Source organism: Ovis aries, chromosome X (genome assembly GCF_016772045.2).
Source record: "Ovis aries strain OAR_USU_Benz2616 breed Rambouillet chromosome X, ARS-UI_Ramb_v3.0, whole genome shotgun sequence".
Taxonomy (NCBI): Eukaryota; Metazoa; Chordata; class Mammalia; order Artiodactyla; family Bovidae; genus Ovis; species Ovis aries.
The window spans coordinates 34,003,915-34,021,486 of record NC_056080.1 but is presented as its reverse complement, the minus strand read 5'-3'; the positions used below and the strand labels follow the sequence as shown (position 1 = coordinate 34,021,486).

General features: G+C 41.1%; 1 protein-coding gene across 1 annotated transcript in view; it reads left to right on the top strand.

Moving 5' to 3' along the window:
• Nucleotides 1-3,058: 3,058 nt before the first annotated feature.
• Nucleotides 3,059-17,572, top strand: part of TMEM47 (transmembrane protein 47) — a 29,454-nt gene continuing 14,940 nt past the window's right edge. The window contains exon 1 of the mRNA XM_027962802.2: nt 3,059-3,544. Coding sequence (XP_027818603.1) covers nt 3,319-3,544 — 226 coding nt within the window. The 5' untranslated portion in view covers nt 3,059-3,318. The remainder of the gene's footprint in view (nt 3,545-17,572) is intronic.

The window sequence follows — 17,572 nt, the reverse complement described above, 5'->3', positions numbered from 1 at the left end:
GTGATTGCAGCCATGAAATTAAAAGACACTTGCTCCTTGGAAGAAAAGTTATGACCAACCTAGTTAGCATATTAAAAAGCAGGGACATTACTTTGCCAACAAAGTTCTGTCTAGTCAAGGCTATGGTTTTTCCAGTAGTCATGTATGGGTGTGAGAGTTGGACTGTGAAGACAGCTGAGTGCTGAAGAATTGATGCTTTTGAACTGTGGTGTTGGAGAAGACTCTTGAGAGTCTCTTTGACTGCAAGGAGATCCAACTAGTCCATCCTAAAGGAAATCAGTCCTCAGAGTTCATTGGAAGGACTGATGTTGAAGCTGAAACTCCAATACTTTGGCCACCTGATGGGAAGAGCTGACTCATTTGAAAAGATCTTGATGCTGGGAGGGATTGGGGGCAGGAGGAGAAGGGGATGACAGAGGATGAGATGGTTGGATGGCATCACCGACACAATGGACATGGGTTTGGGTGGCCTCCGGCAGTTGGTGATGGACAGGGAGGCCAGGCGTACTGAAGTTCATGAGGTTGCAAAGAGTCAGACACAACTGAGCGACTGAACTGAACTGAATAGAAAAATATCCCAGGTCTGGTCATCGCTATTAATCGTCATTTATTTTTATTTTTTTTTTATTTTTCAGTGTTCCTTTAGGAATTATTTTCATGGATAAGCATGTAAGATTATTTTCCTTGGAATGATAGGAGGCCAAAAAGCCTGTTGGAAGTTAGAAGTTAAGGGGCTCAGAGTGCTCTAGCATTCTTCGTTACTGCTAAGTCACTTCAGTCATGTCCGACTCTGTGCGACCCCATAGACGGCAGCCCACCAGGCTCCCCCATCCGTGGGATTCTCCAGGCAAGAACACTGGAGTGGGTTGCCATTTCCTTCTCCAATTCTTCGTTAAGGGCAGTAAATATCATGACAGAGAGGTAGGGGTAAGTTGCCAGTTCTGTAATTTCCAAATGTAAGGAAACCATGGGTTTTTATTTCACATTGGATTGGTTCTTATTCTTAAGCCATTTGATACTAATTCAACTGTTTCTTGCATTCAAACTGTTGCTTCAGTCAAAATGTAGTCAGCTCTATGGAAAAATGTGATTGGAAGAAAAGAAACTGTCAGGGCTTCCCTGGTGATCCAGCAGTTAAGACTCCCGAGTTTCCAATACAGGGTACATAGGTTCAACTCCTGGTCAGGGAACTAAGATACCATATGCTTCCCAGTGTGGCCAATAAATAAATAAATAAATAAAATAAAAACAGCAAACAACAAAAACCCAGTTACCCACAAAAAAGTAACTCCTGCAGTGGGAAAGGGTGATGTTTCATTAAAAGAGCAAGCATTTTTTCCATTCTTCTTATTAAAAAAAAAAAGTTATTGATTTTAATTGGAGGCTAATTACAGTATTGTGGTTGTTTTTTCCACACATCGACATGAATCAGCCACGGGTGTACATGTGTCCCTCCATCCTGAACTCCCCCTCACCTCCCTCCCCACATCATCCCTCTGGGTTGTCCCAGAGCACTGGCTTTGAGTGCCTTGCTTGAAGCATGGAACTTGCACTGGTCATTTATTTTACATATGGTAATACACGTTTCAATGCCATTCTCTCAAATTATCCCACCCTTGCCTTCTCTCACATGGATTAAAAGTCTGTTCTTTACATCTGTGTCTCTTTTGCTGTCTTCGTCTTTCTAAATTCCATTTACATGCGTTAATATACTGTATTGGTGTTTCTCTGACTTACCTCACTCTGTATATCCAGTCTTCTTTTCTTAACCAGTTTTTTTGGGTTTCTCCCCAACTTTCCCAGATAGCTAAAGATCTGGGACCATCCCTACCCCCAACGAACTGTTCAATAAATTGTTTATTTTATAGGAAAAAGGGGAAAGTAGTTAAAGAGATACAAGAGACAGATAACCTACCATTACAAGCTGAACCAATCAATTACAGAATTGCAAATTCAATTTCAAGGTGAGTCTATTCCTCATGTGGGGAGCGGGGGTGGGGGGGGGGGGTGGTGGGGGCGGCGTCTCCTTAAAAATCCAGTCAAACCGGATTGAATCCTTAGCCCCAAGCACACAGTAAACGCGGATAGGTTGATTACTTAAAGATATCCCACTTTTCCTATGCCAGGCCCTGGGCCAGGTCTTCCAGGCACCGGAAAAGGTTAATGCCATTTACAGACTCAGATCCAACTTGGCATAATGTAAAGCCCAATGAATAAAGGTTTTAGACAACGCGCGAAGAACACAGCAGCCGGTAAGCAAGTAAGGTTTACATCACATTTTGTGGAAGCTCTCCTTCCCATTTTAGCTCCTGCGTTCGTTCCCTGAGCAAGCGCCCTTCCTAGGGGGCGCGAAAATAGGCGAGCTCAGAGAATAGAAGCGCCGGTAAGCTGGCGGAGAAAGTTAGGAAATAGGGAAAACTGGGGGGTTGGGGGAGATGACTTGCTCCAAGACTAGGTCTATCCTGAGTTTGAAAAGAGAGTACTTTCATTACTTTTCTCCATGTTCCAAATCCCCGGGATGAGAAATTGGCAGGGCGGGAGGGGGCGTGTTACATCACTGAGAGACCCTCCCTTGGCTCCAGTGGCCACATCCCAGGAAACCTAGGAATCTACAGCTGACGCCTTCTAGAAAAGGACCCACCCCAGCTCCCTAAGAAAAGGAAACCCACGTGACGGGAGGGGGCGGGGGCGGGAAACCAGGCGACCCCGGAGCAAGCGCGGCCAGGGGCGGGGCCGGGGGCCCCGCGGCTTCGAGGAATCGCCCGGCGCAGCGGTTCGGAGGCGGAGGGATCGCACCGGGCTCTGGCAGGATAGAGGACTCGCTGAGCGCGCACCAGGCACGCGGGGCCGAGAAAGAAGGGATCCGCTCTGCGCGCATCGGGCACGGGCGGGGCGGACGCGAGCCTCTCGCGCGGGGAGCCGGGAGCCGGAGCCGGAGCCTGACGCCGCCTGGGTGCTGACCGCTGCCCCTCCTCGCTCGGCGCCGCCTCCCGCAGCCGGGGAGGGGCCGGGGCGGAGCGAGCGAGCCGGGCAGCGCCGGGGCGGAGCGGGCGCGGGCAGAACGCGGCGCGGGGCCGGCTGCGAGGGTCCGCGGCGGGATCGGCATCGCTGCGGCTGCCTACGACCCGGTGCCCGGCCGCCCGCCCCACAGACCCACCTTCGCGGCGCGGCGAGAAGCGCGCGGAGCTCCGAGGGAGCGAGTCCCCGCGCGCGCGGCGGCTCGGCTGCTTCCCTCTGTGGGAGGTCAGGCTCCCGGCTCTCCGGACCCGCCTGGCGTCCTCGTCTCCCGCGCGGCGGGCCGGCTGCGGCGCCCGGGGCATGGCTTCGGCGGGCAGCGGCATGGAGGAGGTGCGCGTGTCGGTGTTGACCCCGCTGAAGCTGGTCGGGCTGGTGTGCATCTTCCTGGCGCTGTGTCTGGATCTGGGGGCCGTGCTGAGCCCGGCCTGGGTCACGGCCGACCACCAGTACTACCTGTCCCTGTGGGAGTCCTGCCGGAAACCCGCCAGCTTGGACATCTGGCACTGCGAGTCCACGCTCAGCAGCGGTGAGGGCCCGGCGCGCCGCGACCCCTGTCTCCCGCCCCGGACCGCCCTGCGCCCCGCTGCCTGGACGGCTACCTCCTCTACCTCCCAGCCCCCATTCTGTGTCCCCCGACCCTAGTCCGTCCCCTTCATGCTGGCCCTTCGCGGATTCTGGGGCTCCAGCCACCTCCCCGATCCCCACCCCTCCCCTCTCCCCAGTCCGGGTCGCCGAACCTAGTGCGATGCCCCAAGCCCTCTCCTCCGTGGCTATTCCTCCGGCTCTGGAGTAACACGTATGCTGTATTGTTATCATTTAAGGCGAGAACCGTGTGGTTGTGTTGAAAATGCAACGACTTCCACACCCCCGTTAAAAAAAAAAAAAAAGTAAAAGCGCCCCAACTCCACCGGGATACTGTGGGCTCTCTGCCTTCCCCACTTTCTTCTCTCTAGGAGAAATTTGCCTGAGTTTACCTCTTGGTGCCCGCGTTTCTCTCTGTTGTCTTCCTCTTTATCTGGCTTGTCCCCGATGAGTTTCGGTTTGGATTTTAGTTCCTTAAATTTTTGAGGGATGTGGAAAGTTGGGAGAGGGACAGGCTTTAATTTCCTTTCCTTTTTTGGTGACACAGTCCTTGGTTAAGAGTTGCTCTTCCTTCTTTCCCACTCCAAATGCCTTCCCTGTCCTCCAGATCTTTCTCTTCTGCATGAGGTACTCACGAGATGCCTGGAAAGTTGTGGCTTACTCAGGCAGCACTGGAAGCTGCAAAGGGATGGGGTGGAGGATGGAGAAGGTAGTCCCCGGGGGAGGGGGGCGGCTTTTCTGCTTTACTCTCTCCTTGAGCCCCGGTTGCCTTCCCCTGCACTCCAGTTACGCCCTTAGCAGAAATCTGCCAAAATTCGGATTTCTTCCTGTAAACCGCTATTACTTGCTAATCTTGATTCTTCAGCTGCTGGTGTCAGTGCAGAGAAAGGGGAATAAAAGAGGACCTGGCTGTGATTTTGCACACCTACACGTGCACCCCTGAGAAACTCATTAGATTCCTTCGTGACAGTTTCATGTCTTCTCTGGGACTGTTTATAAAGCTTTACTGAAAACGTGCCAAGTTCTAGGCAAGTTGAAATAGGAAAAAAAGCCACAAAAATCAGATTTACTTTTGTCTTTCTTTTCTTGTTATAAGGGAAATTAGTTCAGTTGCTTTAGTTTCTTCCATAAATTTGATTGTGTTTACAAAAGGCTTTTTTCTTTGATATTACCTCAAAATTTCCATTGAAGGATTTTGTCTTTGTTGCTTAATTCACTGTGGAGGGGACTGGTTGGCAGCGGGAGGTCAACATTTAGGTCTTTTAATTCTTTCAGGCTTGGTTGTTTACAACTAAAGATAAAATAAATCGGTAAAATGCCTTTCTTCAGTAACCAGAGGATCCAAATAAACTTTGGAGAGAATATCTTTTCTTTCTCTACTCCAGTAGAAATGGAAATTTATGTAGGAATGCCAGCTTCAGCACGTCTCCTTAGCAACGTGAATCTTTTGCCCCTTTCTCACTGTCTCCTGAAATAATAGCCCCCTTATTGCATAAAGACTTTTCAGATAGGTTAGAGAAACGAGCTTCAACTCTCATTTTCTTTTCAGGCCCATATCCTTTTCTCTCGACCAGGAATGTGGGGAATGGGGAGAAGACAGCTCGAGTTTGTTGAGCGTCAGCAGTGTTTGCTAATTTCCTTAATTGCCTCCATACCCATTTATCTCTGCTTTTTTCCTCTCGAAACAAGGAAAAAGGGAGACACAAGCTTAATGCAAATATAGTGATAATAGGACTCTGCAAGGTAAAAATCAGAGACGGGTACAGTTTCTGATTTTTTCCCCCTCTGAGCCCGTTATTCTATCCTCTTGCAGAAACTCATACTCCAGCATTTATTTCTTTTTTCGTTCCTGAAAATAGTTTTCATCCTAGGAAAAAAGTATACCTCAGAAGCGAATGGGGGTGGTGGAGATGGTTTGGTTGGAGGCTATCTGAAACAAGTTCTTGACTTGCTTTATGTAGTAGCAGTTCGTTTTTCCTCCCCATGGTGGTGGGTGGGGAGGGTGCAGGAGGAAAGGAAACACAATATGGAAAATTGCTCCATCTCGCCACTTTACAAAGTCTGTTTTCTTACAGTGTTTGGTGGACTCGAAGCTTCTGTTCACCAGTATTCTGAAACAAGGGGGGGAAGCTTGAAGTGAAACGAGCAGTTCTTTCCTTGCCCGTTCCAAAGGGCAGGCAGCTTTTCTCAGTCTGTTTGCTGTGTTGAATAGCAGAAAGCAGGGAGGGCAATGTCTTCTCTGAAGATTTTAAGAGATCCACTTCATTGTCTCTCGAAATGAATTGCCTCAGGAGGAACCACCAAGGACAGTTTTACTGAAGGCCCTTTACCAGCATCTTCAGGGCTTAATTAAAAACCTTTGTCTTAATTAGAATTAAAACTGCCGTGAAGAGGCAAGCTTGTAAATACAGAAGGGAAATTTCAGGAATGTTTCTACTGATGACAGTATGTCCTACTTAGGCCCAGTTTTTACAGAAACTTTCCTCTCAGCCATTATTTTTACAGGTGCGTTTTTAATTTTGGTACCAAATATGCGTCGTTTACTGCTTATAACCTGTTTTATGGTTTTAAGCAAAAGCAGAACCGTGCCTTTTTTGTCCTGGTGTATTGAAGGTTGCGTCAGCACTTCTAGTATGAACCAGTTGGTGTCGGTCAACCGTAATGCTTTTTTCTGGTGTCCCAATTCTGTTTATGGGGGACTGCCCAGGCATTCATCTTTAAGCTATAAATTTCCCAAAAAGACCAATGAGAAAATGGCTAATAGACTGGCATTCACAGTGAAAACACGAAAAAAAAAAAAAAGAAAAAGTATGTTTGTTAGGAAGTTTAGAATAGGTAGTCCTCATATGGCTGTCAGCCACAGAATTTCTAAGGATGGTTTTCCCCACTTCTGATTTTGGCGGTCTTTTAATACATCTTAAATATTTCTTTTAAATGATAGTAATGTTTTAGACATTTGCTTAGTCACATTTAATTTAGATAACTTTTTTCTAGAATATAATTTTTATAGAGTTTCACAGCCATAGCAATTACAAGAGAAATCCTTAGTACAAATAGGATTACTCAGTGTATACAGAATGCTGAGACCCTAAACTTAACTTCAAAAATACTGTATAACCTCTTTGGGTGATTTTATGTTTCTTCTATAAAATTTATAAATACATAGCTATTTCATATAAATCAGATTGCTTTTTTGATGTCTGTGTTACTTATTGACTAAGCAAAATGCAAGTATGTGCAGATGGCCAAATGAACACAATTTACTGAGAGTAATTTTGGAATATAACAAGTGGCAATTATCTATCTTTCTATCCACAAAATACTTGATCAGATAGTTAGTGCCTTTTTCATACAATATTGTTAACATCATCCATGCACTGCCCTAAAAATAGCTCTATTTGTAACATGAGTCACTGGCAGTTTTGAAATGGCAGTGCACTGTATGCTAATAACAGGTGAATATTATTATTTTCAGTTGATGGGTTCTTTTAAGAGTGCTTTGTATGTAGCTCATTTTTAAAAAACTGATATAAAAATCCACTTTAAAAGGCATTATAAGAAAACCTGTCTAAACACCTGCAAATCTTAGAAAACTTGAGGTACAGTGGTTCTGAGTTCAGATGTGTATCATGTATGCATATTTTGAATCCACACTTTCATTGGAAAACTGAATTTCCTTGGAAAACTTCACAATATGATTTACTCCAGGGAAGGTTCAGCTTGTTGCTTGAAATGAGTTGATACTGATGTATGTTTACAAATAGCTTGGCAAGCTGGGGAGGTCATGACAGTTATACTCTATTCTGGCTTCCTAAAAGAGAACAGGACTAGAACAAAAGAATTTATTTAACCTATACGGCGTAGACTGATGGAAAATTATTCAAAGAGCAGCACTTAGCATTGAAACTTTCTTGTTTAATAATCCAGAGAAGACGAAGTATAACATTTCAAGATCCTCATGGAGATTTTCTTTTAAGGTCTCCTAAGATTCTGAAGTTTCCCAGATTGACTTTTACAAAGGACATTTTAATTTGTGGGCAGATATAATTCCTCTTTTGCTCACAATCATAGAATGATTGTAATCTCCAGGGGGCCATTTAGATCAATCTTTGTCAGCTAAGGGATTTGATGAATATGTGAGAAGCCTGGCCTTTCATAAAACAGTTCAAAACCAAACCAAAACAAACAAAAGCATATTTCAAGCAATAGATTTTGCCTGCTGTCAGGAATAAATTTGAAGAATCACTTTCAAGTTTAATAGTAAGCCAGGGAACCCTGGCATACTGTAGTCCATGGGGTCACAAAGAGTCGGACACAACTTAGTGACTAAAAACAGCCACAACAACAATCCTTTTCACTAATATATCTAGTACTCCACCATTTCCGTAAGTGGGCTTGGCGGTGGTGGTGTTCAGTTGCTAGGTCATGTCCGACTCTTTGAGACCCTATGGACTGCTGCTGCTGCTGCTGCTGCTAAGTCGCTTCAGTTGTGTCCGACTGTGCGATCCCATAGACGGCAGCCCACCAGGCTCCACCATCCCTGGGATTCTCCAGGCAAGAACACTGGAGTGGGTTGCCATTCCCTTCTCCAATGCATGAAAGTGAAAAGTGAAAGTGAAGTCGCTCAGTCGTGTCTGACCCTCAGTGACCCCATGGACTGCAGCCTTCCAGGCTCCTCCATCCATGGGATTTTCCAGGCAAGAGTACTGGAGTGGGGTGCCATTGCCTTCTCCACCCTATGGACTACTGTTCCCAAATAAGTCCCTGGATTATATAACCTGAATATCACAGCAATGTTTGTATGAACTATCCTATATTATAGCATAATCCTGTAAGAGGGCAGAGTAGTGTTGTGAAGAATACACGAGGGAGGCTTTGGATTCAAGCTGCCCTGAACTTGGCCACTTCCCAATTATATGACCTCATAAAACTTACTTAACATCTTCACATGGTTTGCCATGAAGATTAAACATACATACATACCTGCTCATTAGGGTTGCATTTCTTCCTTATTGTATATTCAGAGAAGCAAACCCAAAATGATATATTCTTTTTCGTTAATTGAGGACTTTTTCTTCCTTAGGTGGTAAACTTTTTTTTTTTTTCCTCGCACCAAATGATTAAGTATGTTGTTCATCTCAAATTTAAGTTTTGAAAGGTACTACCCAGCATTTAACAGTGCTCGTGGTTGATCCTAATCACAAAATTATTACCTACTATCGACCTTTTATTCAGTACTATTCCAGGCCAGACATCTCACTTATTCCCAGTATTGAATAAATTTGAAGTGTAGGTAATGATACCCCCTATATTATTGAGAAAGTGAAAGTGAAGTGGCTCAGTTGTGTCCAACTCTTTGCGACCCCATGGACTGTGGCCTACCAGGCTCCTCCGTCCATTGAATTTTCCAGGCGAGAAGGCTAGGCATTTTTGTGCATTTACCAAGTTCTCAATCAGTGGTAGAGACAGGTTTTTTCCAAGAGTGTTCCAGTTATTACAGCTGGAAAACAAACCACCTCCAAAGTTAGTGGTGTCAAATAACATTTATTTAATAATGTCCATGACTTTGGTGGGTCAGGAATTAAGATAGGGTGTGATGAGGATGCCTTGTCGCTGCTCTTGGATGTCTGGAGCTGGGGCCCAGGGTGATTTGAATGGCTGGAAACTAGAACATGCAGCACTGCAGGATCCTCTTCCAAATAATTTCACAAGGTTTGACACATTGGTGGGAATGGCTGGGAGGCTGGACTCAGCTGGGACTGGTCTGTCTAGCATGGTCTCGGGATAGTTGACTTCTTACAGGATGAGTAGTTTTCCTGAGAGCAAGGGTTGGAAAAGAACCAGTCTCCTGTCAGAACCAGCCTGGGAAATCAGAGGAGCCATATGTACAGCCCGGATTCCAGGGGAAGAGAACTGGGTTCTATTTCTTGATGGAGCAGTGGCAAGGTCACATGGTAGAAAAGCATGTAGGATAGGAAATATTGTTGGGCCATGTTTGCTAGTCTGACACTAGAGTCTAACTACAAATCTGCCTTCTTTATTGCCTCTGAAGAACAAAGACAACTACATAGCTCCTTTCTTTGAGAAATTTGAATCAACTATATAAATAATGTTTGGCTGGGGTGAAAGCTGCCCTCAACCAACACATGGCTTTAATGATTAGTCACCTGTATGGGATTACTCTGGATTTGGAAGGAAATGAACTCAAGAACCTAACCTGCCTACAAACAGACAATGCTTTTCTCTGTCTATATATAAACATCTAAAGTCATTTTTGGTTTATAGTCTCAAAAGGATCAAACTGATTGAGAATGCATGTGTGCATGCTCAGTTGTGTCCGACTCTTTGTGACCCCATGGACTGTAGCCCACCAGGCTCCTCTGTCCACTGAATTCTACAGGCAAGAAAACTGGAGTGGGTTGCCATTCCCTTCTCCAGTGGATCGTCCCCACCCAGGGATCAAACTTGTGTCTCCTGCATTGGCAGGTTGATTCTTTACCACTGAGCTACCTGGGAAGCCCCCATCTGGCTTCCTAATTTGATACTTTATGTTGCATGATAAAATTTTTGCCATTTTAGAAAGTTTTGTATGAGTCTGATGAAATGGTTTGTACATGAGCACTACAGTGTTAAAAAGTTAAAAATTCCAGACAGCAGTTAAATTTTATAGTGCTAGAAAGTTATGAGAGTTGCAGAGGTTTTTTGTTTGCTTGTTTTTTTATTATTTTAATAACATGATTCTTTTGATAATTGCCCATATGTTGAATCACAGAATCATACCACATTTGGACTAGAAAAGATTTTTTAAAATAATCTTGCCCAATTGAATTTATTGCATAGACAAAAAAATGAGTTGAGACAAAATATTAAAGACTCAATAGAGAGATTGTGAGGGATTGTTGACTACCATCATGTATGGAAGGGCTTCCCAGGTGGCACCAGGGGTGAAGAACCCTCCTGCCTACATAGGATACATAAGAGATGCGGGTTTGATCCTTGGGTCAGGAAGATCCGCTGGAGGTGGAAATGACAACCCATTCCAGTATTCTTGCCTGGAGAATCCCATGGACAGAAGAACCTGGGAGGCTGCAGACCATGGGGTCGCAAAGGGTTGAACTTGAACACAACTGAAACGACTTAGCACACACAGCACATCATGTATGGAGTTTTGGATGAAGTTAAGGATTACTGTGAAATAGGTATCTACCTTTTACAAGGTTATTTATTTATCATCCAAGATTTCATTTTCCTATGGAATTTAAAGAGTTTTCAAGTAGACTGATACATGTTTATTATCATCATGTTTATTTATTATCATCAAATTTTACAGTTGCTGTGGCTAGTCCTTAAAAATCAACAAAAAATTATTTTTCTTCAAATTTCTCCACGATCGTCTACTTTAAAACAACTACTTAATTTTAAGTTGAAAACAACTTCCAAAAAAGTCTTTGGAAGCCAGCCATGCAAGTTTCTTAAATTGACTATATGCAAATAAATTTTACTAGATCAACTTATTACTGCATTCTGGTTTTATTTTTTTTAAAGATACACTTACTTATCAAGTGACAGATTTTTCCTTAAGCAGAATTTCATCCTCACATGTCAAAGGTCATGGACAGTTAAGTCTTAACAGTCTTTTCAAAGTATTGGATCATCTCCCTTGAAAATTAGACAAGGACACCTTCTTTACCCTTTTTTGCTGCTATATTTGTTTGGGATGTTTGAGACATTAGTAGACCATCAATTTTCTGTTCTACTGTAGTGTTGCTTTTGGCACCAAAGACTCTCATTAATAAAACAATAACCCCCACAAAAATGAAGCATCCATGGTTCCCAGAAAACCAGGAAAAATATATCTAGATTATTTTGTCTCTAACAGCTTATTAACTGTTGTGAGATTTTAAATGATAGTTTAATGAGCCATTTTTTCAAGGTAATGTCACATATCTTGATTCTATCTTTATAAAATATATGTGTTAGGCAAAACAATGATACAAAATAGAAGTTAGGACCCCAAGTCACATAGTCTCTATGCATGAAAAAGCACACCCACGAAAGAACTCAAATTTCCATTGAAGGATTTTTCTGTCATGTTTTAAGGTCCTTAAACCAAATGTTCATTGTCATGCATAGCACTTTGTGAATGCAACCTGTAGTCTATTCCTAGCACTAAGAGGTGACTTAAACAGAAAAATGTCCAGGGAGGGTCTTTCCTATGTCCTCTTATGTATCCAAGGAGTTAACTTCGTTGAAACATATTCATTGATTTCCTAGCAGGGAGTGGGCTTTGTCCTGGTACAAAGTCAACCAGTCTTTCTGGTGGTGAGAGCAAGGTGATTAATGAAACAAACGGCTTCTTTTAAATAAGTTGATGAAATAATATAAATGGACGAAGTAGTATGAAGGAGAAAATAAATATAAATTCACCTTTTGCAGGGGGACAAAGAGGGGCCCTCATCTAAAGAAGCTTGTTGATAGGGAACTGGTGGGAGCACTAGCTTGCCAAACTTGTTCCTCCATATTTACTAGGGTCGTTTTAATACTGATCGTGGGTGACTGGCTGGCTGTCTTCCATCTGCTCTTTGATTATTATTAGCTACACTAAACCCATCACAAAAGCTTTTTAGTTGCTTAGAGGCAGGTCACCCACTCTTAGTCTTGGCATGGATTTTCTTCTTGTTGTTTTTCCAAATAATGAAGTTATTCAAATTGTAACTTTCTTAGGTTTTTTCCAAAGAATGGAGAAGGAACAATCTTTGATGTAACAAACACATCACAAGTTTATGTACTATGATTAGTAATTACTGTTGAGAAATACCAATACCCATTAGTTAATATTAGTTACCATTAAATGCAGATGTAAGCTTTCTGATATAATACTTCGTAAGCAGTCATTAGCAGTAACGGTGTCTTTCTTTCTTGTCTAAATATTGAAGCATACTCTAATAGTAGGGTTTCTGCTAAGCACAATGGTTTGCTAAGTATACAGTGGTTTTCTTTGGGGGAAAAACACCATATGTTATGGTGTTTAGATGACAAATCATATTTCCGCCAAATTCTGTGAAGCAGCTGAAGTGCCCCTTTATAAAGAAAGAAGAATGTGTGTTCATCAAGCATCAACACAAAACAACTCAAATGTCTTGAACGTAACTGTCACATGTTGAAAATTGATAGCCTGTTTGACACTCTTAGACCACCAAACTAACCACATTACCACCAAAATGTTAGTAAAATTGACCTGTACTTTGGTCATTAGAACTGTTGTATTATATATTTTGATGGTTACTTGGGGTCATTTATGTGCTTAAAATCAGGTGGGTACTGTACTTTTGACCCATTTTTTTACTCCAAAGATGGGCCTAAAGAGTAAGACTTAAATCGTATTGTTGCCAACTTGATTAACATGAGTTTTAAAGTAGGTGCTTCTTTCTGGCGTTCCACTTAACTTTCTGCAGCCCACTGCACAGTGTCTAAACTCTGTCATTTTATGAAAGACACAGAGTTATTGGCCATAAATATTTGTTTGCACGTGAAGAATGTTAGTTTTGATGTTAGTTGTTTGAGAAAAGAGACGGTCCTTTTAATTTTTGAAGTTAGAATCCAGACTCTTCTTTTGGCTGCCTTTGTTTGTATCTCATGGAACAGTGGAAAATTAATGCAATGCTGATGGATTTAGGTCAGAATGCAACTTAGCCAAGAAAACAAAGTTTAAAGTCCCTCAGTAATGGTTCTGGTTTTCCATTTCATCGGCCAAATGCAAAGTAAACTTTAGAGAGAACTTCTGGATAACTTGTGAGGCAGTGTCAAGATCATAGGAAAGAATACTCTTCTAGGTTGAAGACTGATTTTTATTGCACTTATAGATACCATTTTGGTTAATATTCTTTTGCAGAATTCAAAGGTAAATATATAAGTGCCTGTCTGGCAAATTTGAATGTAATTATAAAAGTTATTAAAATCAATATTTTACTTTGGGATGAGAATTATAGGAATAGTGAGAATCGTGCATTAAAACATTAGAATACACTTGGGGAAGTACTACCCAGTCCAGCTGTGGGAGCTGAATTTATAAGGGTAAAAATCTGTTTCTTCATTACTTTTTAATTATATCTAATTTGCTAAAGAAGTGACAGTTGTGTGCTCAGGGATTTACATATGTAGAACTCATCTTAGCGTATAAACAATACCTACAGAATTAAATAAATTAGCCAGTGTTTGATGAGATAAAGGTTTTGAAATGAGACAGGTGGAGGAAAGCTTTAGGCACTGGTGTGGTACACTGACCTTGGCTCAAAGAGTGTGGAAAATGTATCATCATTTAGATTTTGCCTTTCCCGAAAATCGGAAGTAAATTTTGACCATGAATTCCCCAAGGGAATGTGAAGTCTCCAATTTGGCAGCTGTAATGTGGCCCATAGAATTTTCATAATGCAGTAGCAATTTCAGGCCAGTCTCATGTATTAGACTGTTAAGTAAGTCAGCACAATTCTGCAGAATACTAAAGCATTTATAGACATTGGAGGCTCTGGCACCAGCTAATAAAAATACCTTGAAAGAGGATTTGAATTTAATTCCTGAGTTGCATATTAATGTTGGACTTGATGTTACGATATAAGTGCCCAATTTTTATTCTCTTACTACAAGGGAACTTATAACATTGTGTGTGTATTATATATATATATTTATTTATGTATTTATTATTTCTTCCTTTTCCTTTTTATTTTCTGTTAGAGAAAGCTCTCATAGGGAAGTGCATACTTACCTGAAGCCTTGGCTTTTGTAGGTGCAGTGCCAGTGCCTCCAGTGTGCCACTGTGTCAGTTTTGCCAAAATACTTTTAGGTGGAACTACAACCTGAAATGGCAGCCTCATTTCAGGTTGTATTTCCATTTCCAAAACATCCCTTCCAGCCTGTTTGAGACCTAACCAGTTTATGGACCAAGGCTGTACATTATTTCCTCAAAACCGATTATCACTTATTCTCTCAGGTCTTAGAAACCAGACTCAGATTTCAAATCAGCTGGCCTGACATTGAACAATGACCAATTTTAATTGAACAGAGCACTGCAGTTTGTGAAACAGCATTATGGCCATTGATGTTCTGCAGAGCTGGTTTATGTTCACTGCTCAGTTTATCATTTATAGAAATGTATAAAACTAATGCAGAGTAATAAATCTCTAAGAACTCTTAACGCTTCATCTGATTAAATACTGTGGGGGCTATAAAATTGGGGAACTAAGATTGATACAGAAATTAACCAATTATGAGAACTTAAAATAGATGATTTTTTTGAAGAAATGGAGCTAAAAATTGAGAATTTTATGATATTTTGTTTTGTAGATACTGAATGTGGGATAGCAAGTATTTGTGGCACGTAAACCTTCTCATGGAAAAAGCAATTCGCATAGAGATTTTTGGTCATTTATTATGCTATTAATGTAAAATTGCCCAGTCCTATAGTATATAACAAAACATTTTATATGTATATATCCTTATTAAATCTACATTTGCTAGATAAGTAAGTATATATCTTTGTAAACAGGAATCCCAGCCTATTAATTAATGGCCATCAGTAGTTATCTGTAAAAGTATTTTGGATTTGTTTTATTCCCCATTTCCTAGTTTTGTTCAGTAAGAAAGAGGAAAGTGGCATCAGACCAATCTACATAGTCCTGACTTTATCTATGAGGCAGGTCCTAATATTTGGACAATGGATTCTGTTGCTATTTGCTGAAAGCGACACTAGTGCTAAACCTTGAAAACTGCCCTGAGCCTGCTTAACTATGGTAGCCATATCAAACCACTTCTTCAACCTATTGATTGATACTCAGCTGGTCAGTGAGTTAAAGCTTTGGTCCTGGGCAACCTGCCTGAGTGATTCATTCCGAATGGTTATAGTGACAACAATCCCCAAACTTGGCACTGTCCACCAGGGATCCAACCTCAGTACTGCAGTCTCAGCCTCAGCTTCTGGCCAGGACAGTAGCAGATATATGTGGCCCAATTCTAGTCTAGTCTCTCTCGGAAAATAAAAATGACTTTTCTGCCTGAGCCGGTATAACTATGGTTGTGGCCCAAAGGGAAGGGTAGCAATATCACAAGAGTGGAGATGCTGGTGATTGGTGCTCTTTTTTCACTATGTCTGAAGTGACTTTCTCATTAGCTACAGCCTCAATACTCGAAGTGAATATAGGACATATAGAAGAAAATCAGAACTGGTTGTATTCATCTGTTTTTAAAACTATTTCCTGTGCTGTCAGAGGTTCTCTTCCTAATTAGGTTCTAGTCCCTTTTAATACTTCTTATTCCTCTCGTAGTTTTTCTTGCACTTTATTGGCTTTCCATATGAAATAAAGTATTACTGTGTTAAGGAAATTGAACATTATGTGAGATTAGGATTGTTTTGCAGTAATCTGTTGCTATGCTGAATAAGCACCACTTTGTACTCCTGTACTAGTCCGTTTATCAGATTGACTTCATTTTGAAATTATTATGTCTGAGAGGCCTAGAAGAAAGTTTAGCATTTTAAAATGATACACAGGCATAGACCAGAGGTCAGTAAACTATAGTCTGAGGGTCAGAACCAGCCTCCCACTTGTTTTTGTAGATACAGTTTTCTTGGCACAACCATGCTCGTTTATTTACATACTGTCTTGGGCTGCTTTCACACACAGTGTGGTAGAGTTGAGTAGTTATAACAGAGGCCATGACCTGCAAAGCCGAAAATATTTAATATCTGGTCCTTTATAGGGGAAAGTTGGCCAGTTTTTTTCCTTAGTCTTGTTTTTTACAAAATGCAAATAAATAACATATTTTAACTGTATGAGGATATTTAAAGTAGAGAAAAGTGATCAAAATTCCTGTTTTATTTCGGATTGAAAATTAGAAATAGTCAAATGTATGGCAATTTATGCCTTTGGGGCTATTTGAAAGAGCTTATCAGAAAAAGGCAATCTGTTGTGCTTATATTTTTAAGATATTTTTAAAGTGAGTGAATATTTAGTTGTATCTTGATTTAAACAAAATTGATAGTTTCAAAATTCTTATTTATTTAAAATAAATTGGAGAAAGTTACTAAAAGCAATAATATTTTATGAAAATAATATTCCAGCAAGAAAATTAGCTCTTAAAGTCTCCAGGGATTTGATTGATGTCTGGGTAGATTGATGTTATTATTTTCTTTGTACCTCAAACTCTTGGATAATCATGAAAATTTGATTTATTATTCAGAAATTTCAACTTTCAACTTTTCAGAAGGAATTCTCTTATGTTAAAGTACAATAAAATAATGCTATGAGTAAACTTTTTCAAAGAAATTTAGAGACTTCCAAATATAAGAACTATTATTGTTATTATTATTTTATTCAAAGCTACATGATGCTTTTATGGAACAATAGCAACAACAACAAAAAAACCCCATAGTATGGCTATCCTTTTAAACTTTAATTAAAATGCTTTTGTTTGAAGTTATATTGCTTTGTCACAAATAGATGGCATAAAAAATGCTCTGCACTTTCTGGTGATTCATCTTTATATTTTAAGGAGTGTGGATTTGTTCTATTTTCCCCTTGTTTGTTTGTTTCTTGAACGCTGTGCAAGTTCTAGTTCACTGCCAGCTATATATCCAGAATTTATTAGGAGGAGAGGATATGGAAGAGGATGCTTGAGGCAGGGTTAAGTAAGTGTAAATAAAAGAAGTAAATCTTAGGGCATTGTAGGCTTCTCTACTTGCCCCATATCCTGCAGTGGCAAAGGGTGCACTTTGTAAGCTTTCTGGAGGGATAATTTCAAAGTGCAGCATCAAAATATCATGAGTTCTTGACTTTAGATAGACTGTATTGCAATTTAACCATGGATTAAAGTCTGTTTTTCTTTCTTGCACATACATTAAGGTGAGGGTCAGAAGAGGAACTTCCAAACAAATCCCACAGAAGAATGTTCACTGTATCATTTTCTATGATGCTTCCTAAGC